Source organism: Glycine soja, chromosome 16 (assembly GCF_004193775.1).
Source record: "Glycine soja cultivar W05 chromosome 16, ASM419377v2, whole genome shotgun sequence".
Classification (NCBI taxonomy): domain Eukaryota; kingdom Viridiplantae; phylum Streptophyta; class Magnoliopsida; order Fabales; family Fabaceae; genus Glycine; species Glycine soja.
In genome coordinates this window covers 38,188,888-38,212,726 of record NC_041017.1, presented here as the reverse complement: position 1 = coordinate 38,212,726, position 23,839 = coordinate 38,188,888, and the positions used below count along the sequence as shown (strand labels likewise).

The following is a 23,839-nucleotide window of genomic DNA, read 5'->3' as shown; positions in this document are numbered from 1 at the left end:
AAATAAATAATTATTTGTTATGGAAATTTTCTTAAAAATTTAAAAAGTATGCACACTATATCGAACTTTCTACTAGTACTAGGTCGGCGCTAGTAATTCTAAATCACCTTTTAATATTGTTATAAATTATAGGTCATAAAGATAGTGTAATTTCTATGTAAGTGTTGAAAGTTTTACCAACATCTAATAAGAAATTGAGTACGTACTAAATAATATATATCCTGATAACGTAAAGAGTTTTTATATTATTTTAATTTTCATATTCTCATCTAATTATAAATCGCAATCAATGATAAGTTTTTTTAATTAATGTTTTATAAAAAAAACTACACTGATATTAATTACGTACAAATTAAACTCAATGCTTAACCGTTCGAGTATTATTGCCAAAGTGATGATGGATGATATGAGTGCCTATACTAAAAGAGGAGGGTTTGTATTATACTTTCTAGCACACTACATGAAATACATTTTTTTATTGGTCAAAATTACATAAACAAGAAAAAGATCAAATAAGACGTGAGACACATAAAATATGTTCAAAAGAGTATCTTAAAAATATATTATTAATAGAATGAGAGAAGTTGTGATTTAAAAATAAGGATGAAATTGTATTTTGGCATCACTTTTTCAGTAGCAAATTCCGGTTGGTGGAAGATTACAATCTCTGGCCATAATCTCTCTCTTTACTTTTCCGGAAATCCAAAGGAAAGGTGTCCAACTTAACTTAGCGGCCTCCTAAGTCCTACCTTTGTTCATACCGTTTACCACGACACTCAGAGAGTCTTCAATTCCATTCGGTACATAGCTTGTTCAAACAAAGCATTTTACTTCTTTGTTCATGTTTTTGTTGCTTTTCAAACTTATGTAACTCAGTAACTCCATGTTGATTTATTCCTAAGCCCGTCTTTAGATAACTGGAAGAATATAAGATGTATGAGAATGAAATACAATAGTATTATGCTTTATTATTTTGATTAACAAAATCAAAATGGATCAGAAGTTTCATGCAATTATATTCCATTCCACTCTATTTCCTCTCTTTTCATTAATCCAATCGTAGCCTAAGCCAAGGCTTGTCTCGTTTTACTAACTCTTGTTTCAGTGTCACCCTAAGGTAGAGTACAAGGTTTATTAAAATAAGTTTTGTCGCAGTACTTAATATTATGGGAAACTGCGGACAAGTGTGGTTAATGCAGATGCAATTGCAGTTGTGGTAACCCCAAAATCCTTGATTTTGCAGCGGAAATCATGGTCTAGGATTGCTTTAAAGAACCTCGACAAGTTGTAAAAATCTTATAAGAAAGTTGCATGCCACTTTTTATGAATTTTTGTTTAACTTTTAGTGAGAAATTTTAATTCTTTAGAGTTAAGCTGAAGCAAAGATGCTATTCAAACATCTTCCTTAAGTACTTTAGATTTTAAAATGAAATCAAATAAGTTATGTGGAATTTGTTTCAAACACCCCTTGAATTATGAGGTTGTGTGATTCATGTTGTCGACTTCACCTAGTAGGATAAGACTGTTGTTGTTGTTGTTGTTTCATGGTGGCATGCCGGATCAGTGGAGACAATAGAAACATATTGATGGTAGGAAAGGCTGTCCCAGAAGTGGTGTTAAACTCTGGCCACAGCATGCCTATGCTTGGCTTTGGCACTGCAGGTGTACCCCTCCCACCACTTGATGAACTCGTCCCTGTGTTTGTTGTTGCCATCGAAGCTGGCTACCGCCATTTCGACACTGCAACTCTGTATGGTTCTGAGGAGGCCCTTGGTCTAGCTCTAGCACAAGCACAGCGCCAAGGTCTTATTAAGAATCGTGGTGAGATTTTTGTCACAACCAAGCTATGGTGTTCTGATTCCCATCCTGACCTTGTCCTCCTAGCACTCAAGAAATCACTGCAGTAATTATATCTTTCAATTTTCTGTTTTACATCAAAATTTGTATTTTTTTTACTTTATCGCTATGAATTTAATTAGAATGGACTGATAATGTAATTTTCTTTCCATTTTCACATAATCATGAACTGTGGCATGTGATAAAATAGTTGACTTTTGTAATAACTATATCATTAAATTTTCTGTTTTACATCAAAATTTACATTTATTTTACTACATTGTGATGAATTTAATAAGAATGCATTGATAGTGCAATTTTTTTTACATTTTCACATAATCATGGATTGTGGTATGTGGTAACATAGTTGACTTTTGTAATAATTAATTTAAGAGTCATATTTAAGGTGATTTCTAATTGATTGACATTGAAGAAGTCTTCATATTGACATTGTATCAAAATTAAACTCTATGGCTATTGGTGTTTCATTTGTCTGAATGTAATTCTAGTTTGGTTCTGAACCTTTTTATAGGAGGTTGGGACTTGATTATGTGGATCTTTACCTAATCCATTATCCAGTGAGGTTGAGACAAGGAATAGGAGGAAGTATTTCCAAGGGAGATGTGCTTCCTTTTGACATAAAAGGGACATGGGAAGCCATGGAAGAGTGTTCTAAATTAGGCTTAACCAAGTCTATTGGTGTGAGCAATTTTGGAGCAAAAAGCTTTCAGAACTTCTGCAGAATGCAACTATTACCCCTGCTCTTAATTAGGTATAGATCTTCTTGGTTATGTTTGAGTGAGCATTATCAATTAGCAATAACGTTAATAAAATTTTATATGCTTTCTTATTTTTGCTTCAATGATGGAGAAATTGGAGGTTTGAACTTAGTATTTTGTTGAGAGTGGCCTTTAATCTTCAATTTGACGTTTATTAAATGAATGATCAATGATCTATATGAAAATGTTCTAATTTGTCCTGAGACAGTGGTGTGTCAGATATGGTAGAATTTTTTGACAATAGCATGTATGGCTTCACTAAAATTCAAGCATTTTTCTCTGCTGCTCTATGTATTTTGTTAAATGTGGTTGTCTTTAGTCTTTAATGGGACATTGTATTAAATGAATGATCTATATTTGGATTCGAGAAAATGTTCTAATTTCCTCTTAGAAAGTGAGCTATCAGATATGGTAGAATATAAAAGGAGTATAATATGTATGTTTTAACTTAAGCTTGTAGAGTAGTGTTATAGTCACATCTATCCTTTTTTCTAATGTATACAAATTCGCTGCTTTTTTCTTTAATGCTCCATTATCTCTGAATCCTTGTAAGGATGACAACAATACTTGTTTACATGTGCATGTATGAAATTACAAATTCTTGGTCTTAATACAAAATTCCTTAGGGAATATATATGCTGTAGATATTTGTCATTCTCATTCATCCAAGAACTTGTTATTGCTTACAGATTGAAATGAACGTAGCATGGCAACAGGGAAATCTGAGAAAATTCTGCCAAGAGAAAGGAATTCATGTGAGTGCATGGTCCCCTTTGGGAGCTAATGGTGCTTCATGGGGTTCTCTTGCTGTGATAGATAGTCCAGTCCTAAAAGACATTGCAATTGCAACAGGCAAGAGTGTGGCACAGGTGAATTTCCTCTTTGGGATTTCTTTGCTCTTGGTTTCCTTCCTAACCAAATAATATAGGCACTATAATTAAAGGATAACATTCTAGGTCCTTGTGAAATTTATGCTTCTATTTTTTGTGTTGTAGATTGCATTGAGATGGATATTTGAACAAGGGGTCACTCCAGTTGTGAAGAGTTTCAACAAAGTAAGAATGAATGAAAATCTTCAAATATTTGATTGGAATCTGAGTTAGGCTGATTTGGAGAAGATCAAGCAAATTCCACAATTTAGGGCCGTCTTAGCAAGAGAATTTATAACTGAAGATGGACCCTACAAATCCTTGGAAGATCTTTGGGATGGGGAGGTGTGATTTCCGAGGATATATGATTTGTCTAAATGCCAAAAACCGATTAAAATAACAGAAATCTAAGGTGTGCTGTGCTAGCTTGCAATTTGAATATTACCTTGTCTCAACACAGGTTGTGATTCATATATATATATATATATATATATGGACTTGAACCTAAGCATTCTGTAATTGGAAAAATGTTTTCTCAAAATTCATGTTAGATTCAAAGTATCTTTTAAAAATTATATATAAAAATTTTATACTCATCTAAAATTATTTAATATCTCATTTTTATTGGTCAAACTTGATGTAATATATATTTTAAAAATAAATTAAAATATAAACATTTTGATTATTTAAAAAATAAAATAAGAATTCGAGGTGATAAAAAGTTATAATTTGATGTTTGGATTGACAAAATTCACTTGTATAAAATTATTGATGAAAGAGTTTCACATATAATTTAATTTTTTATAAATAATTTAACAATAGGAAGCCAATGATTATTATTCAAAATCCCACATCGACTAATGATTAATTATTGCATGACTAATATAATGTATATAAGTTGGGATAGGAAAAACAACTTTCACTCCAAGATCTAGATTTTGGGGTTGCTTGTTAGATCCAAATTATTGTTGAATTCATCAAGCACTTGTTATTGGATTACACTTGTACTATAAATTTTAGGGTGAATATATTCATTTTTTGAGTACAAAGGAAATATGTTACTGATTTTACATTCACAACTAGTAATATCACTAAAATAATAATGCATATAAGTAATGAACAATTCTCTTCTCTTGATCTAATTTGGGATTTAGTAAAATTATACCCAAATTCTAAGAATTATTAAGATAAAATTTAAATTTTGATTGAAAGTTTCTTTATTTGTTTTATGCAAGTTTCATCCATTCTAAAAGTCTAATTATTTGAATTTTACATTTTCATAGGAAGTTGGGTCAAGAGCATGTGGATCTTTACCCAATACATTTTCCAGCGAGGTTGACACAAGGAGTTAAAAGGGATCAAGTACAACAAAGGCATTGTTCCTTTGGACATGAAAGGGACATGAGAAGGGTATTTTAATCCTTCATCTCCCATAAATATTTGAAAATATTTAAATATTCTAACATCTCCCTTAGACTATTTATAGTCTTAACACCAATTATGACACCTCCCTCACAAGCATACTCGTATTGCGATGACTCCTCCTTCACCAACAATGACAACAACCTTCTACTTCATATCACACCACCTCCTTCACCCTTCTGTGACGACAACAACCTTGTCCTCCACGGCACCAACCCCTGCATCCTCCTCATGACGTCACACCACCACCTTCCCCCTTCTTCCTTTGCACATCGGGTTTTTGGTGTGAAGAGGGACATTTGTTGTGGAACAACAATTCTAGAATGGCTTCTTGAATGACCATTCTAAAATAACCATTCTGGAAGTGAATTTTTTGCTTACTTGAAAAGGTCATTTCATAATAGTTATTGGAGTACTTATTTCTATTATGGAATAGCTACTCTTGGGATCGGATCCTTCCTAAATTCATTTCCCCTCCGAAATCGATGATCCTTGGCTACTTGATTAGGCATTTTCATCTCTCAAACTAGAAATAAAAATTACCTTTTAGAATAACTATTTTGTAATAGTTTTATATCATCCTATTTCAGAATGACCATTTTTTAAGATGAATTACTTTTTGGAATGATCATTCCAAAATATAAATAAGTACTCCAAAATTATTCCAGAATGATAATTTTGGAAGGTAAAAATTATCTTCTAGAATAAGGTTATTAGTGAAAGGATTATTTTTGTCCACACACAATAGGAGGTGAAGACTCAAATGCCTATGAGAGGACATGCAACAATGCTCTAGGTTGGACTTGGTCAAGTCCATTGGTGTTAGTAATTTAGGGTGAAAAAGCTTTCCAAACTTCTATAAAATGCAATTATTTATCATGCTAAAGTGTATGTTTGATTCCATATCTTTTTCTCTGTCCTTTAATTCAATTTTTTTTCAATTTTATTTTATTATTTTCTCTTTCCCAAAACCAAACTCTGTGAATAATTAACATTAGCACGACATATGTGATTATGTGTTGTCTCATTTTCTTGGTCGGTAACAAATGTGTAGTCTTTGTAATTTGTAAATGCCCTTTTGAGAATGAGGCAACTGGGCTTAGGGAAAGGTTCATTTGTTATTGGATACCTAGAAAAGCCCCATTGTGTGTATGTGTTTGTTTTTGGTCTACAAATTTACCAATTTTGTTTCATCCCATCCTTTTATTTTTCAGACAATGCACAAGGTTTTGAATTATTGTCATGATTATGTTTTGAGTACTAAAATTAAACTACAAGCAAATGCAACTGATGGTTTCCCCTTTGTTACATATATATAACTTGATATTATTTATTTAACTGTATTCTATTTCATCAACAGTTAAGGAAAAATACCAACAAAATTACATTTAAAGAAACTAGTGTGAGTATGAAATTCAGCTTTTAAATATTGTGTTATTCCGTAAAATGCGTCGTTTGCAGGTGGAAATGAACGCAGCATAATGGCCATAGGCAAATCTGATGAGAAAATTATGCAAAGAGAAAGGAATTCACGTGAGTGCATGGGGCCCTCTGTGTGAGGGTTCCCTTGCAATCAGAACGGCCAAGAGTGACGATCATACAACAAAGAAAATTACAAGCACTAAAAGCCAAGAAAATCTGTACTTATATATTCAGAAGGATGAAAAAAAATGTTTAGACTGATATAAAATATAGCCGTATTTTTTTCTTTATTTTTGAATAAAAAAACACTGAAATTAGTACTATAGTTGTTAGTAAAAATAAAATCAAAAGTATTTTCCAAAACCTGATAAATTTTTACTATATATCTCTCAATTCAAGCCTTGTGCTAACTATTTATTTTTTTTGAAGTATTTATCTCATGCTTTTCAGTTTAATTGCACTGTTGCTCGAGGCAGGAAGTAATAGATTCAGATTTTTTTTAGTAGGAGCAAAATAATAGTATATTATATTTTTATAGACAAAAAATATTATAAATTTTTACAAATACACAATCTCATAATAAAAAAGTATCAAAATATCCAAGTTTCTATAAATTTAAAAAGATAAAATGGATAAAATTAATATCAATTTTTTTCTTTTATCTTAAATAATTTTTACATTCTTTTTCTTAAAAAAGTATTTTATTGGAGCAATCTTAATTTTCTATGGGCAAAAACAATAATTATTTAGTACATTCAAGTAAGAAAATTTACTTGGTGGGGGAAAATTGCCCCCATAATCTCCAATGTGCATCCACCCCACGCTTTGAGCGGCTTAGTATATGTTTGGATAGCCTTCAAAATAATAGTAGATCATCAGATAAGTCAATTTTGATTTTGACTAAATTTTATTTATTTGGATTGTTTTTAAGATCATATTAAAATCAATTATGATAAAAAAATTATGATAAAATTAAAGTAAGTAAAAATAACTTTTATTTCTACCGAAATCAATTTCATTCAAAATTAATTTTTATAGTAAAGAGCTTCAACAGTGGGAGAATTTGGACCTCACAAAACTCCACAAGATCTTTGGGATTGAGTGGACATGAATTTCAGGAATACTGTTTCTGCTTCCTCATCCACAAATTAAAGGGGAAAACTATGTGTATCAGCTCTTTTAAGATGTTTACTTTTAGAAAACAGGGTTTCAAATAAGAGTTTAATTTCGATATATTTCCACTGTAAATTTGTTTATATTATCAATCAATTAAAATATACAGTATGTAACTATGATTTGTAGTGTAATTATTATAAAAATTAATTTATTATACATGTTAATTTTTTTATTAGATAAGTAGATAACGACGTAAAAACTTTTTATTTTATCAATACGTAACGCTATTTAGAAATTCAAGAGCATAAATTGTAACAAGTCCGTTCTTTTTATCTATTTATATGTTATAAATAGTTTTTTTTTCAAAAGTAGGAATTTTTTAACTAAAAGAGATATCCATATTTAATATTAAAAAAAATCAATGAAATTGCTTTTCAAGAAAAAAATACCGTGCTAAAAAAAATTATGCGGCCTAACTTTCTTGCCGATAAGATCCTTAAATTTATGAAATAAAATGAAAATCTTCTTTTTAAGTTTATTTGTTCTTTAAATCTTATTTATATATGGAAAAAACAGACACTCCATCAATTATGTTACGATTAATTTATAATATATAACTATAAAAGAAATAGGATATTTATACATGATTTTTTTCATGTTTTTTTAAAATAATAAAAATAATAAATAATAGAAGTCGATGAGTAATTTATGAAGATAATTATAAAAAAAATAGTTTATGAGTATAATTATAGAGATAAAATAAATATAAAAATATGTTCAATAAAATATTTTACTTCTTTTATAGATTATAGATGATAGATTAACCCTAACATAATGGACACATTTCTCAACCGTTGCCACTTGCCATCGTTTTCATTCTTCTGTCTACGTGGCACATTTCCTTATTGTTGTTTGCATATGCCTCTCGATCTTTCTGGCTCTCGTCTCAAACAAAAGTGTGTGAAGATTGGTTGATATTGAAAAACCATAAGATATCTTTATATGCCACTAGCTAGCACCATTTATCGTTCACAAAACTAAGTCGTGGCAGAACAAGAGTGGTTTCATAATTTTGAAGTACACAATAATTATGGTCTCTTATCGATAGTGACTTCCTATATCAAAAAAGAAAAAATCAATAGTGACATTCGACTCACATGCAACATTGCCTAAAATGTGGGCCTAGATTACCAAATCAAATACTCCCAAGGAGTTGACACGTTACATAATATCCCAATGAGTGAGCAAATCGTAGCCACACCCTCTTTACATTATCATCTTCCCTTGCATTATTAGAAAGAAACACTTATAGGCTGATACCTCAACATTCTCACACTGTTACCACCTATCCAGCACTCTTCTGTTATGTTTGGTTTGGGGTTGGTTCCGCGCTGGGAACCTAAATTCACATACGCTTTTTAACTCGATTTAGTGTGTATTTTGGTTACAGTTCAAAAAGTTAAGTTTGCTTGAACTCAACTTTGTAAACTTAAGTTTTGTTCAAAGTAGATTTAATGTACAGTTTGGAACTTTTTATGTTCAACGGAAAAGCAAGAGATCAGGAGTAACTTTGAACTCAATCTCACCTTAGATGAAAGTCACATTCAACTCAAATGTAACAACGATTTGCCGAGCATGCAGTTACAACTTTTTGAGGGTGAACATCAATTTAGATGGCCAAACGTGAAACCAAACACCCCTTAGTTTTCATTCAAACATTTTTTTTTTTATGTGTTTTAGTCTTTAAATTTTAGATGGCAGAGGTTAAAATAGATTAAAAAGCGCATGTGTAAGGAATAAAATGAGTATTATTTAGATGTAAAGATTAAAATATAAGGATTTTATAAGTATCAAATTAGTAATTAAAAAAAGTTTTAATTTAATCTTTTTAAATAATGCTTTTTTTCTCTCTCCGTATATCATGAACACAATAATAGACAACCCCTTTTAAATTAAATCAACTTTAGGACAAAACTTGACCCTTAAAAAGAGATAGTAACTCCCAACTCCAAGTCACATTGGTGACAAAGTTAGAAACAAGGAGAAAGAAAGAAGATGGCAGGAAAGAAAATCCCAGATGTGTTGCTGAATTCAGGACACAAAATGCCAGTTATAGGCATGGGAACTTCAGTGGAGAATCGTCCATCAAATGAGACCCTTGCTTCTATCTATGTTGAAGCCATTGAGGTGGGTTACCGTCATTTTGACACTGCTGCAGTGTATGGAACAGAGGAAGCCATAGGCCTAGCCGTGGCCGAAGCCATAGACAAAGGCCTTATAAAGAGTAGAGATGAAGTTTTCATCACTTCAAAGCCTTGGAACACAGATGCACACCGTGACCTTATTGTCCCAGCTCTTAAGACCACATTAAAGTACATATAATATAATCTCCTTTCTCACTTTGTCCCTAATGATCTTAATAGTGTGTTTGTGTTTACTTTTTTATTTTTAGGACAAAACTTAGATGCAGTTTCATATGTGCTTTTAGTACTGTTCTTTAATTAGAATAGGAGTTTCACCTCTGTAATACGCGTTAGCATTTGATGGAAACCTCTATTACACGGATTACCTGAGTGAAACTCCAATTTTGATTGGAGAACAGCACCAAAAGCACTAATAGAACTACATCTAAGTTTTGTCCTTGCTTTTTTTATTTTTCTACAACTATTAATGTTGCTTGAGTGCTTTATGTGCTACACAATGTGGTTTAGGAAGCTGGGGACGGAGTATGTGGATCTTTATCTGATTCATTGGCCAGTGAGGCTGAGACATGATCTTGAAAATCCTACTGTTTTTACCAAGGAAGATGTGCTGCCCTTTGATATAGAAGGGACATGGAAAGCTATGGAAGAGTGTTACAAGTTGGGAATAGCAAAGTCCATTGGCATATGCAATTATGGTATCAAAAAACTCACTAAACTCTTGGAAATAGCCACCATTCCTCCTGCAGTCAATCAGGTACCATAATTTGACTACTCAAGATATATATTTGGTTTATCAAGATGGTCTTGGACTTCTTAGTACTCATGTTATGATGTTGAATTATGGTTTTTTCAGGTGGAAATGAACCCATCTTGGCAGCAAGGGAAACTCAGGGAGTTCTGCAAGCAGAAAGGAATTCATGTTAGTGCTTGGTCAGCTCTTGGTGCTTATAAGATATTTTGGGGCTCTGGAGCTGTCATGGAGAATCCAATCCTCCAAGACATAGCAAAGGCAAAAGGGAAGACCATAGCTCAGGTAAATTTTCAGAAAAAAATGGAACAGCTTGTTCATCAACTGTGACTTAAATTCACATATTCTTAGAAAAAAGAAATGAGAAGAAAGAGAAGCCACTGCTTATGACTTAAAAGTTAAAGGCAATCAAACACTTACAACAGAAAAGAGAAGAGGAGTGCTACCAGTACACTCTTTACTTTTGATTAAAATTTATTGAAAACTACAAATCATTAGTTAGACTCATTAAGTAATTAGTAGGACTAACAAAATTATATAATTTCCAATAAATTTTAGTCCATAGTAGAGAGAGAATGTGTTCAAAAAGAATATGTCAAGAGAGTATGATGCTAGCAGTTTTGAGAAAATAGTAATCCTTTTCGCTTGTACACACTTCACAAGAGCATTTTTGTTAATAGTAACATTATCATCAACTGTAAAGTGGTCAAATTGGTCAGTATCAGAACCACCCTTGAAGTAAGCAAGAGGCGGACAAAATGGTTCTTGTTTTCTTGTTTTGCTCAACCTTTAAAACATTTCTACCAACTGCCAGCAGCCAACAGAAAGTGTTGCTTTATTGATTCATGATGACACTGTCATTTCAGGTTGCACTTAGATGGGTGTACCAACAAGGGTCAAGTGCCATGGCTAAAAGCACCAACAGCGAGAGGATGAAGCAGAACCTGGACATATTTGATTTTGTGCTGAGTGAAGAGGATTTAGAGAGGATCAGTCAGGTTCCACAACGCAGGCAATACACAGGGGACATATGGCTATCTGAAAATGGGTCTTGCAAGACCTTGGAAGAACTTTGGGATGGAGACGTTTAAGTATTTCTTCAAGGATAAAACTATGTTTTGGGATATAAACTATGAAAATAAGCAAGATTTGAATTCCATGTTATTAAGATGTCTTGTATTATTATTATCATTATGGTTGGCTATAACTTCATATAAGGACCTGGCTGCCCTTAGTATTTATTTCACAAGTGCCCTTGATTGAGACCTTGAGTAGAATAAGAGTGTGGCATGTTTATCATTGGAGTGAGGTTGTGGTGCCTCTTCCATTCAAAGGAAATATAAAAAATATATATTTGTCATCAATGCATACCATCACCACCAACCATACTGCACTAACATTCTATGCAAATGTTTATGGATTTTGCTTAGTTACTTGCGGCATCTTATTTCTTTGGCAAGAGTATCAAATTGTACAAATAGTTAAATGAAAAGTTTTGATATCATTTTCCTAGAGACTTGCATAATATTAACAATTTTCACGTAAATATTAACTTAGGCTAATGAATATCGCAAAAAAGCGATAAAAACACGAACTTTAGTTGATTTTGGGTAAGTTAAAAACAGAACAAGTGTGGTAACAAAGTTAAAGAAACTGTTTTTGTGATTTTTGAATAAAAATAAAGCTTGAACAAATGAGTTCTTCAAATAATAAAGATATTGTCAAGGGTAGGCTTCATCAAACTTCACTCTCTTCTCGCTTGAAAGCACAATACATATATCCGATGTGAACCAATGCTAAAATCGGTCAATACATATTTTTTTAGTCATAATCCCTTAGGTGAAAAGAGTCTTAATTTTGTTATTAAGTCCTGATTTCTCAGGAACATACTAAAGGAACTAGCTATAAGTTTAATGACTCAAGATAACTAATGAGTTGAGCTTCATTCCTAGAAACAAAATTCATTGGATATTTTGCTTCAGTTCAAGACTATGAAAGTATTTTCCAACAACAATCAAGCCCCAAAACATGTCATGAGTGATCAAGCCAAAACAAGCATTAAGCAAAGAAGCAAGCTACTAACATCAATACACTAAATATATATATATATCAATTTGATTACACCTAACTCCAACAATGGAGGAATTTAGCTACTGATGACCATGAGTAGCATCAAAACACAGGGAGGGAAGAACAAGATGAAGAATAGAGCCCCAAAGGAAGCTTTTTTCTTGCAATGGGTCAGCAAAAACGTCCAAAATGAAGTATATATCTCCCCATAAATGACAGTCAACCCTATTTATATAAGAACCAAAAGTTCTATTTTAAGTGACTTTTAACTGAGTTTAAAATTCTAAATAAGCTAAAATAAAAAAAAACAAAAAAAAAAACCAGAAACTAGCTAAGCTCCAAAATTTAGCTGAAGCTCGAAGAAGTCATTTTTCTTGCTGCCAAATTGAGCTCCAGCTCCACTCTTAAGCTTAACTACATCAAACTTTGCTTTTTGTTAAAAAAAAAAAATAGCTCTAAAGTTTTTCCACTTTTACAAAAAGTAGACAAAAAATATTAGATGCAACCCAAGAAACTAAGTCTATAATAAAAATTTAATATTTACCAAGCTAAGATAAAAATGAGTAAAACAACACTCTAAAATTAGGTAAAATTAGATTAATTACCTTATGAAACATGTGAAATTTAAGTAATCTAGACAATTATCACGGCATTTTGGAAGAAAAAAATTAATGCACAATATTTCTACAAACACTGTCCTAGTGAATATGCCGTGAATATATTTTATAAATACATAGATATACATTGCTGAAAACTTGGAATTTGCCGTGAATATATTTTATAAATCAACCGATTTTTTTAAAAACTTGGTCAAACAAAAAAAAAAGTTTGGACCTATGACGAACCAACCAAATAAATAAAGGAAAAAAAAAAGTTGTGTCCAAGCCTCAAAACAAAAATGCGAAGGGGGAAAATTCAGTTAATTTGGCAGATATTAATCCATGTTTCTAGTTTTCTACGTAGGCATAGCATAACGTGTGGATACAAACAATTGACTTACTAGATAAAACTTCCATATATACTAACAACATTCAACACGTATCAGCAGACCCAAAAGAAGATATGGAAGCAAAGAAAATCCCAGAAGTGATACTAAACTCAGGGAAAAAGATGCCAGTGATAGGCCTAGGAACCGCATCAATTCCTCTTCCATCACATGAAGCTCTCACCTCCATCCTTATTGATGCCTTTGAGGTTGGCTACAGACACTTTGATACTGCTTCTCTGTATGAAAGTGAGGAGTCTCTAGGCAAAGCTGTGGCAAAGGCCTTAGAGCTAGGCCTCATAAATAGCAGAGAGGAATTATTCATCACATCAAAACTATGGTCCACTGATGCTCATCCTGACCTTGTTGTTCCAGCTCTTAAGACCTCCCTGCAGTAAGTATATATCATGTTTAATTACTCATTTGGTCCTTATTGTTTTTTTTGGAAGGCAAATATAGTATTATTATTAAAACTATTCAGTACCAGAGGTACTTAAGAAAGTATTACAAGACACCTATGGTGCCACCTTCCAAAAGCAGAACCCAACAAACATAATCCCAAACAAGCCCCTACCAAGAAGGAAATACAAAAATTAGCCAAATGACTCCTGTAGATTAGTAGACCAGTGATTAAATTGGGTATTGAAGCCTTTGTCTCTAGCTTTTAACCAGGACCAGGCAAGGAAAAGAGCCTCATCCATCACTCTATGAGGATAAAAAGGGTCCCCTTGAAAAGCAAGGAATTCCTGTGCTGCCAAATGGTAAGGGTTAAAGCTATCCACCACCCACACACCCTGCTGTACTTACTCCCTGCACCAAATCCATTACAGAATTGGATAAAATGACTGACAGGGTCAGCTGAGAGAGCACCAATAGCCCGGATCCATTTCATGGATTCCCCCCACATTCCCCTTGTCATTTGGTCCTTATATTTGTACAATCTCTATGTTTTACCCCCTACACCTAAAAACTACTCGTTTTAGTCCCTACACATACACTTTTTAATTCGTTTTAATCCCTGATGTTCAAAATTATAAGAACTTAAACAAATTATAATAAGATTTTAATTCGTTTTAAAAAGTATATGTATGATTGATCACATCAAATGTGTAGGGACTAAAACGTAAAGATTATGCAGGTATAGGAACCAAATGAGTAATTAAATCTATTTTGTATCTATTCTATACTTTGTTTCTCTGGTTGCATCCTATGTAATTATAAGTTTCCTCAAAACTGTTTAGGAAGTTGGGATTGGAGTATGTAGATCTCTATTTGATTCATTGGCCAGTGAGGCTGAAACCTGAAGCCAAAGGGTACCATAATATATTAAAGGAGAATGTGCTTCCCTCCTTTGACATGAAAGGAATATGGGAGGCTATGGAAGAGTGTTACAGATTGGGCTTAGCCAAGTCTATTGGTGTTAGCAACTTCGGCATCAAAAAGCTAAGCCAGCTCCTGGAAAATGCAACCATCCCTCCTGCTGTCAATCAGGTATGAAGTTTTAGCAATTGCATGCAGGTTGATATTTACGCAGCAATGAAACACTTGGCGGTGTTGATTCCTTCCATTGGTTTTAGGTGGAAATGAGCCCAGCATGGCAGCAGGGGAAACTCAAAGAATTCTGCAAGCAGAAAGGAATTCATGTGAGTGCATGGTCACCACTAGGAGCTTACAAAAGTGCTCATGGTACAAATGCAGTTATGGAGAGCCCAATCCTTAAGGAAATTGCTTGTGAACGACAGAAGAGCATGGCTCAGGTGCTCTTAGTATCTCAGTCTTAAATCATCATCCATTACAACTCTACTTTTTTTTACCATGAATTTCAAAATCTATAACAAAATATAATGGCAATAAGATCTTCTAGTCTCTACTCTTTTTTTCATGTCTTTAGCCAAGTACATATTTGAAGTGTAACATTTCTTTATTTCTACCATTCAATAAAAATAAACTGAGGTGTATGCTCAACCTTGACCATTTAGAACAAGTTTCAGCAGCACTATCCAATAACTTTAACTTGAATGAGAGTAGTATTTATGGGTGTGTAAGTTTGTGCTAGCATGGTTACTCAACTCAAGATATAAATATATTTTTTTATAGTTGATGGTTCAAAAGAAAACTATAAGTATATTTGCAATGGGCAATGTCATTGTTATGCAGATTGCACTAAGATGGATATATGAGCAAGGGGCAATTGCAATTGTGAAAAGCTTCAACAAGGAGAGGATGAAACAAAACCTTGACATATTTGACTGGGAACTGAGCCAAGAGGAATCACAGAAATTCAGCCAGATTCCGCAGCGTAGGATGTATCGCGGAATAACTTTTGTATCAGAAAATGGGCCTTACAAGACCTTGGAAGAGCTTTGGGATTGAGATTCCTGAAATCATTCCTAATAGCAGCAAAATGTCATATAAGGCTGTGTTTGGTTTAAGATGGGAGGAGGGAACTAGGAGAGAAATTTTGTACTTTTCATGTGGAACTCACATCTTTTACACTTTAATAAAACAAAAAAAATCTTCTATTTCTATCCTCTAAACCAAACACACCCTAAATGTGTATCTCTATATTTACGTATGCAACCCATGGCATGGATTCATCAATGTTGCCGGGCCATTTAAAGGAATAAGATGGATAGAAAAAGAATTCCTGGCATTTTAATAAAAACTCACTTTATATTCTTCCCTTGTTCTTAAAATTTCACACACACACGTGATACTTCTAGATCTCCAAGACAGTTTATTGCTTCATCGATCAAAATTAGCCTAACAACAAAATTAGGCTAATGCTTCATCGAACAAACCCTCTCTACAAAGTCTATCGATCATAACAGTATACAACGGGACATCAAGTTGATAGCCTTTAATCAAGAGATCCTGAAAAACCTCTTGTGCATTGTTGACTACCTTCATTCTCATCATGCATCCTTAAGCCTTTCACCTTTACACAGCCCATCAATAAATATTGTATATGTGTAATATATTTGGCTGAATTCCCTGGTCTTCAGTTTTATTGAATAATGCAGTTGCTCTATCAAGATGACAATTTTTGCACAAAGCATCAAATAAGGAATTGTAAGTGATTATATTGTCATGTAGACCTCTAAAAACTTTATTTGTATTTTTAGTCCCTATAAGTATTTTTAATCATTTTTAGTGTGACATTTATTTTTATTCATCAATTTTAGCCCCAGAGACTTGGAGAGGAACTAAACCTAAAAAAAATAAGTTACCAATTTTTATGGCCAAAAAAAATTACAAGGGCTAAAAACAAAAATATAATATTTTGTAGAAACTTAAAATTTAATTAACCTTCTAAACAATCATGACAGTGTACCAATCAAACTCTTAACAGACACATAGCGTATCAATACTAAAGAATTTTTTACAGTTTGATGCATCATCAATTAACAATGTGTTAATCATAAGTTACCAATTTTTATTTCAAAGTATATTTACAGGTACATTCATGTTCAGATCCATGATGGCACCATAAATTTACTGGTTATTCCACAATTGTATCGATTCTGACAAGCTACACACATGCATGTAAAAATACTGCAAAATTACTATAATTTTCTACTGAATGCCCTGTGAAATGAAGACAAAAGCTCTAGTAGACTTGGGAGCACAAAATGCCTACACACCGCCACACTTAATGGATCCATAAATGTGGTGATAGACAAAGAGCAAAGAAGCACGGAATCCAACAGTTCCAAGCAATAAGAAGAGAGCATAGCATAAACAGGCCACGTATCCAAAGAAAAATGAGGTCTGCATGAATCCAAAAATCCCTCAAATAATTTCACACAATTATATCAAAATCATGGGTCAAAACATTAAAAACATCAAGAGCACTAAAGTTTATCAATCAATTTTTATCAGAACATCAATTGGTACGTAAAAGATGATAATATTGTATTTATAATTGTAAACAAAAAATTATAATTTAATAAACATCTCAAAATAAATCAATTTAATCTTCTAAGGATCCCTACACTTGTTCATTCTAATTCTAATTGCGATAAACTCATATCTTACCTCTAGACGGGCTCAAGTGTGTATTGTGATAGCACTAGCGATTTCCTAAAATTCCTCAAGTTTCTCTAACGGATAGGATTTCAAACATTAGAGAGAAAGAGAACGGATTGAAGCCTTCATTCCATGGTCGTACCTGCGATGCATCTTTCTCCCCCCATAGAGATTATTTTCAAATCCCTAGGGTGAAGACTTGCGGAAATGAGTCACGAACCGTATATAAAAATTTCACGACAATCTAATGATTAACGAATCCGGGGTCGTAGTAGTTTTACTGAGATAATTTTGGGTTTCTTCAGGAATTGAGTTGGAAACCTGATTCTTAAATTTCACAACGATCCAACAGTGAATTGAGTCCGAAATCGTAATTTTTCTGAAACAGGTTTGGTAGTATGCGATGGGAAGAGAGAGAGCCTTGGGAGGAGGAGAAGGGAAAATGAGAGAGAAACCACTCTGAATCTAAAAAATGACCTAACATGACCTAGGATATAGCCTGTCATTTACTCTATTTATTTATTTTTTATTATTTTATAAAAAGAAATTTTATTTTATTTCTCATCAAATCAATAAATCAAATATATTTTTTCTTCAAATCATTATTTCAATACAACTATTTCTCTTTATTTATTTAATTACAAAAGTCTCATCATTTTTTTAAAAAACTCTTTATTTTAGATTAAAAAAACATTTTTAATTTAATTCATAAAAAATAGGATGTTACAATTTTTTGTTCTCCGTGCTTTTACAATTATACATATTTTCTTGTTCATATATATAGTACTTGATGAAAATGTTGCAATATATATGAATTTTGAAAACTTTAAAACTGATCTTATGCACAAGGCAACAGAGCATATCTCTGCAAAACCAAGATAGTTCTCGCAGCTAATACATATTTTTACATGTATAAAATGTTTCATGCAAATAATGAACTAACAAATCTTGAAATTTGAGAAGTTTAAATTAATCACAAAGTTTTAATACGGTAAAACAAAATAACACACTGGCTATATCCTGTGTTTTCTCTAAAATACCACAATCAACTTGAGCTTGATTGAGAACAGGTACAGGATATGTACAATTGGTTGGTTACTAGAAAACAACTCAATCAACTAATCATATAATTTCAAAAGCATTAATAGCCATTTGTGCCTAGCAGACACATTTAATCCCATATATACAGGCCCAGCTCTAGGATTGTTTCTAGGGGCGACAACACTAGACACCGTGACTGAAGCAGCCAAAAATAAACTTTAACGTGAGGAGGGAAAAAGAGTTTTCAAGGCTTGCAATTCTTAAATTTAACTTACCCAAACATGAAAGTTTACAAAATTTTAATTTCCTCCAAAAAAAAATTAAATGTCTATCAATATGTAATATTTTTTATTTGTGTGTATTTTTAGTAGATAAAATATTTTGTTATGTAATAAAACATATAATTTTAATGAAATTACATATCTAACTTTTTAATGGAACATATGTTTATATTTTATAATACTTGTATATAAAGAACCCCCATCAATTACTTCATCTTAGGGCCATAAATGTCAGGACCAGCCCAGCATATATAAATATGTTTAATTTTGTTTCACAAGTGGTTAACTATTGTTAGACATTTCAAGAATCTTATAGCATTATTAACCACTTGTGAGACAAATTTGGAATTTACAATAATCAGTACTCGTTATTCAATATGATCATAACTTTCGGCACACTGATCACTTGTAGCATTACATATAGTCATTCAAATACACATGCTAATATACAAATTAAAAGAAATTAGTTGGAAACAAACATTAGAAGACACACACAGTATAAGGCTTGTATGATCATTTCATGAAGATTAAAATAAATATTAAACAAAACTTTCGCATTCATAGAAATTTAATGAAGAGCAGTGGTAGCAAAGTTTGCATAGCTACTATGAATGGTATGTTCAGATCATTAATCTTCAGACTTCCAGCTCCCAAAGGTTCATCCCCAGCATGAAGTTCTGATGGTGGTGACGGAATATTTTGTTCATCACCTGAAAAAGGTTGAGGTGGTGGTGGTGGTGGAATTAGGAAGTCACTGAGAGGCTGACACTTCATTCCCGAGAGGCAATTGTTTGTTGTACTAAAATTAGGAAATGAAAGTAAAAAAATGTACAACAGTATGAAAAGGTTTATATCTATTGTATCTGCTCATTATGAAAAAAGAAGAGAAAAAAATCAACTTACTCAAGCTCAATGTTTTTATTTTGTAGAGATGCGGGTATGGTACCATTGAACCTATTGTAAGACAAATTCCTGCCCAAAGAATTGGAAAAAATTTCAATGCATAGAACTCAAAGCATGTGTTGCATTTGTTGAAACAGCAATGTATATAAGAATGAAGCTTACAGTGTCTTGAGGTTAGGCAGGAGACCAAGGAAATCAAGAATGGGGCCTTCCATGGTATTGTTGTGAAAATCACTGCAATTCAGAGAAATTTAATTTATCAATTAATTAGAAAGCGATTCTTTGATCATCTCAGAAAAGATGGAATAAATCATGCTTCTGAGTTTTATAAGTATCTCACATGGTTTCGAGTGCATTCATGGAACTGAAATCCGGAAGTGTGCCTCGCAGTTCATAACCACTAAGATACCTATGTTTTTCAATCATATATACATAAAAATAAAATAAAAATTAGCAGCGAGTGTACATAATTTCAAAACATTATTTGGAAGAAATTAATGATATCAACTTACAATGCAATTACTCGAGGTTTGACATCAGTGGTGCATTGTATCCAATCCCAGTTGTACGGATATGGTAGACAAGGGTCTCCACTCCACTCCACAAGCACTTCAAATGCCAACTGCAGTTGTAACAAACCTTCCACTAAGTTGACAAAAGAAAACACAAAGGCAAAAGTGTAAGTACTATGTTAATAGAAAAGAAAAAGAAATCAAGTCAACTTTTAGAACTTTTATATCTATCTATCTATATAGGAGGCACATGAAGTGAAAGCTCTTTTTATTGTGTGAGATGAGAATTATAAATTTGATCGAGTCAAACAACTATGCATGGAGTAAAAGTTAGTTAGTAGTCATGTGCATTTTTCTTTTAATATTAATTATTTTAATTTATATTTGTAGTTCTCAACTTCTCATTTATCATATTAGGAAGACTTGTCATTTGATACACTCTCTATCTCTCCCTATATATATATATATATATATATATATATATATATATATATATCAATATTTTGATGGCAATATAAACATACTTACCATCTCTGCTATCAGTTCCTGCAGTTAATGTGTCACTTAGTGTATAAACTTCAACAGCATTGATTATAGGAGGAAGGGTGGAAGTTTCTGAAGCCTGCAAAACAAACGAAGTCTCTGCTGAAGCTGTCATGTTGGTGATGTACACTTCTTTCACGCTTCCAAAAGGAGGAACTATTGGACTTAAAAAGGGCTTGTTGTCTATGTACATCTGAATGGATCTTTTGCCAACTGCACTTTTCATCACTTCTGAGAAGTAAGCAGTGATGTAAATAGGAAGTTCCTTTGTAGGAAGCCTATTGATGAACTGCATGTATTGTCTAGTGCTTGAGGAAACAATAGAATTTTCAAGTGCAGCTTCTGGTGGATGATCTTCTGCTGTACTAATGTCAATGCCAGATGCCTCACTCTTGACTTCAGAAAGCCCTATGCCATCAGCTGGCGTCCATATTCGATCAAAAACATCATCTGGGTACCTAGCATATTCCGGTTGATGCAACAATAACAATGTCAAGCACCAAATAAATGGACATTCATGTATAGTGTTTTTTATCCGTAGGAATTGAAGACAATATCAAAGGATTTACAATAATTCACTTATCATGCTCAATCAACTGAATTAAATCTCGTTATACATTCATGTATAGTCTTGATACATTTTTATTTTTGAAAATATACTATACAACAAATTAAAGTTATACATCCAAATATCATTTAATTTAAATACATCCAAATAGGGTAGAGCTTTTATGTTGTTGTGCAATCACAAATTATTAAACATGATAGCTTTATTGACTTTTATAACTAATAATTACCTTAGCAGTCATAATTAACTTGATTTGTATTGGTTAATAATATAAAAATATTTATATACTACCTGAAAATCAATTAAACTAATTTTTGAGCTTATTTTATCTCATAAGAAAAAATTTCAACTCCATAATTAAAATGTTAAACTAAAGTTTAATTATTCATTTGATTCTATAGTTACAAAAACTTTGGCCTTTGATTCCTGCTTAAAAATATCCCATATATATTAGTCCTTACCCATACGATTTTTAATACTTAATAGTTCTCATTCTAGGGACAAAAGGGGATTAAAATGATTTGTGTAAAGACAAAGGATTAAAATGATATGTGCTGCAAAGGGACTTTTTAAGTATATAGATTAAAGGAATTTTTTTGTAGCCACATACCAAATGAGTAATTAAACTTGCTAGTTTGAAATAAGGGAATCCTTAATTCCTTGTATATACTATACAGAGAGTGGGAAATTCAAATTTTGAGTTTAAATACCATAATATATACTTCTAAAATCCAATTTTGAGTAAGGGTGAGTATATTCGCATTGTAATTCCGAATACCTTATAGTCTGATTTCCACCAGAAGCATATCTCCATTTCAAAATCAATGCATGATTGGAATCAACATGACTATACATTTTGGGGTCCAAGCTGCGCACTTCAAGGGATGATATGAAGGGAAACTGGTTAGGCCTTGTTTGAGCAACACATATGCTGGTGAAGTTTCCCTTTGTTACATATATTGCTTCATAATCAACATAATAATAACTTGAGGTATTGACTGTAGCCCAGTAGTTACCATCAAACTGAAGATCAAACACGGGTGGAGAGAATTTGTCGTCGTAATTGCCATAGTAAAAGCTTGCTCTGGTAAGAATTTTTTCTCCTTTTCCAACTCTGATGGAATAGCAATTCTTCTTTCTATTTGTGAACACCCTCAGAGTGCTCAATGGGTTAGAACCCAAATAGACCTGATGAGATTCTCCATGTTGAATGTAGTCATCATCTCCAATCCATCTTATATTGTTTTTATCAATGGAAGATTCTGAGGATCCACAATCAATACTTACAAACACTGTGAGAGAAGGTTTTGAGAATAATAGCACCAAAAGTGCTATTGCTAAAACAAAACTTATTGGAGGGCTTGTCATGGTGGATATGGTTTTGAAAAGGTTTATGAAAAGGAGAAGTTGATAACTAGGTGGAGTTTTGTGTTTAGCCCAAGCTTGTTTTGGCTATATATAATGATTCCATCATAGCTTCGTTACTCATACTGATATATATGCATATAGTTGACCAGCCAGCAAACTTTGTTATGATAATTATTCATTATGCAACTGTTGATTGGGTTTGCACTTAATGGTATTTTTTATGCATGTATATATGTTGTGTCTTCGTATTAATTTGACTTTGGATTTAGATATTATGGGTTAGCATTTAGGCATGAACGTCTTCAAAGTGACTTATATTTGATGAGTCAAAGATGTGCAATGCAATGTATAATGTTGGAAGAAAAGCTACTAAGAGACAACTTTATCATATAATGTTTTTAATTGTCGACTTCTCGATGACTCTTATATTATAATATTTCACATGATGATACTTCACTTAACATTCTTGTTAGTTAGAATCTATTACCGGTCAAAACTCTATATATGTAGGTAATTCTTTTCATGTCAAGTACACTTAATTATTGAGTTCTTGAGTAATAGGCTACCGAAAAGTATATGTATCTTATGGGTATAGGTAGTATCAATTAATTTCCTCAAATTATCATTAACTGTATAGTCTTGTATTTATAAAACCTTTGAATTTCTCTTATTTCAGTATGATTCGTTTGAGGTGTTATTTATCACTTGATAAAAACAAGAAAAAAAATGTTTTTAATTTTTATAATTTATGAAATTTATAGTTTTAGTCCATGTAATTTTAAATTATTTCTTACGTGTCTGTCCCGAGGGACTAAAAATACTGATTAATAAAGGTTTAAAAATCAAAATATTCAATGTTAAAATATAAAAACTACAATAAATTTTTTTTACAAACTATATAGAGAATAAAACATATTTGATTTAATGCCCATAAATATAGTATAAGACTACAAGTAGTTTATCATCAAAGAAAATATGTTGGAATGGTAATTTATAAACACCTTAACAATGCAAACATTTAATTGGCACTATATTTTCATTAATAATAGTTTATCATCAAAGAAAAAATGTTTGTTGGAATCCTCATTTATAAACACCTCAACAATGCAAACACTCAAGCATGGTTTATTAATAATAGTTTCA

At 32.3% G+C, this 23,839-nt stretch overlaps 3 protein-coding genes and 1 pseudogene across 3 annotated transcripts; 3 read left to right on the top strand and 1 right to left on the bottom strand.

Moving 5' to 3' along the window:
* The first annotated feature begins 610 nt into the window (after positions 1 to 610).
* LOC114389739 lies at positions 611 to 5,785 on the top strand (annotated as a pseudogene).
* Positions 5,786 to 8,786: 3,001 nt separating this feature from the next.
* On the top strand, positions 8,787 to 11,760 carry LOC114390951 (methylecgonone reductase-like). The gene is made up of 4 exons (XM_028351897.1): positions 8,787 to 9,816; positions 10,156 to 10,402; positions 10,502 to 10,681; positions 11,263 to 11,760. Exons 1-4 carry the CDS (start codon positions 9,500 to 9,502, stop codon positions 11,485 to 11,487), a joined length of 969 nt encoding a protein of 322 aa, XP_028207698.1. The 5' UTR covers positions 8,787 to 9,499; the 3' UTR covers positions 11,488 to 11,760.
* Positions 11,761 to 13,447: 1,687 nt separating this feature from the next.
* LOC114390590 (methylecgonone reductase-like) lies at positions 13,448 to 16,131 on the top strand. Its single transcript, XM_028351382.1, has 4 exons — positions 13,448 to 13,845; positions 14,693 to 14,942; positions 15,029 to 15,208; positions 15,609 to 16,131. The coding sequence occupies exons 1-4, from the start codon at positions 13,529 to 13,531 to the stop codon at positions 15,822 to 15,824; spliced, it is 963 nt and encodes a 320-aa protein (XP_028207183.1). The 5' UTR covers positions 13,448 to 13,528; the 3' UTR covers positions 15,825 to 16,131.
* A 3,036-nt stretch (positions 16,132 to 19,167) lies between these two features.
* LOC114390445 (uncharacterized protein At1g24485-like) lies at positions 19,168 to 22,759 on the bottom strand. Its single transcript, XM_028351186.1, has 7 exons — positions 22,107 to 22,759; positions 20,746 to 21,218; positions 20,218 to 20,350; positions 20,046 to 20,114; positions 19,868 to 19,939; positions 19,706 to 19,774; positions 19,168 to 19,601 (listed from the first exon to the last, which is right to left on the bottom strand). Exons 1-7 carry the CDS (start codon positions 22,694 to 22,696, stop codon positions 19,361 to 19,363), a joined length of 1,647 nt encoding a protein of 548 aa, XP_028206987.1. The 5' UTR covers positions 22,697 to 22,759; the 3' UTR covers positions 19,168 to 19,360.
* Between the last annotated feature and the right edge of the window lie 1,080 nt (positions 22,760 to 23,839).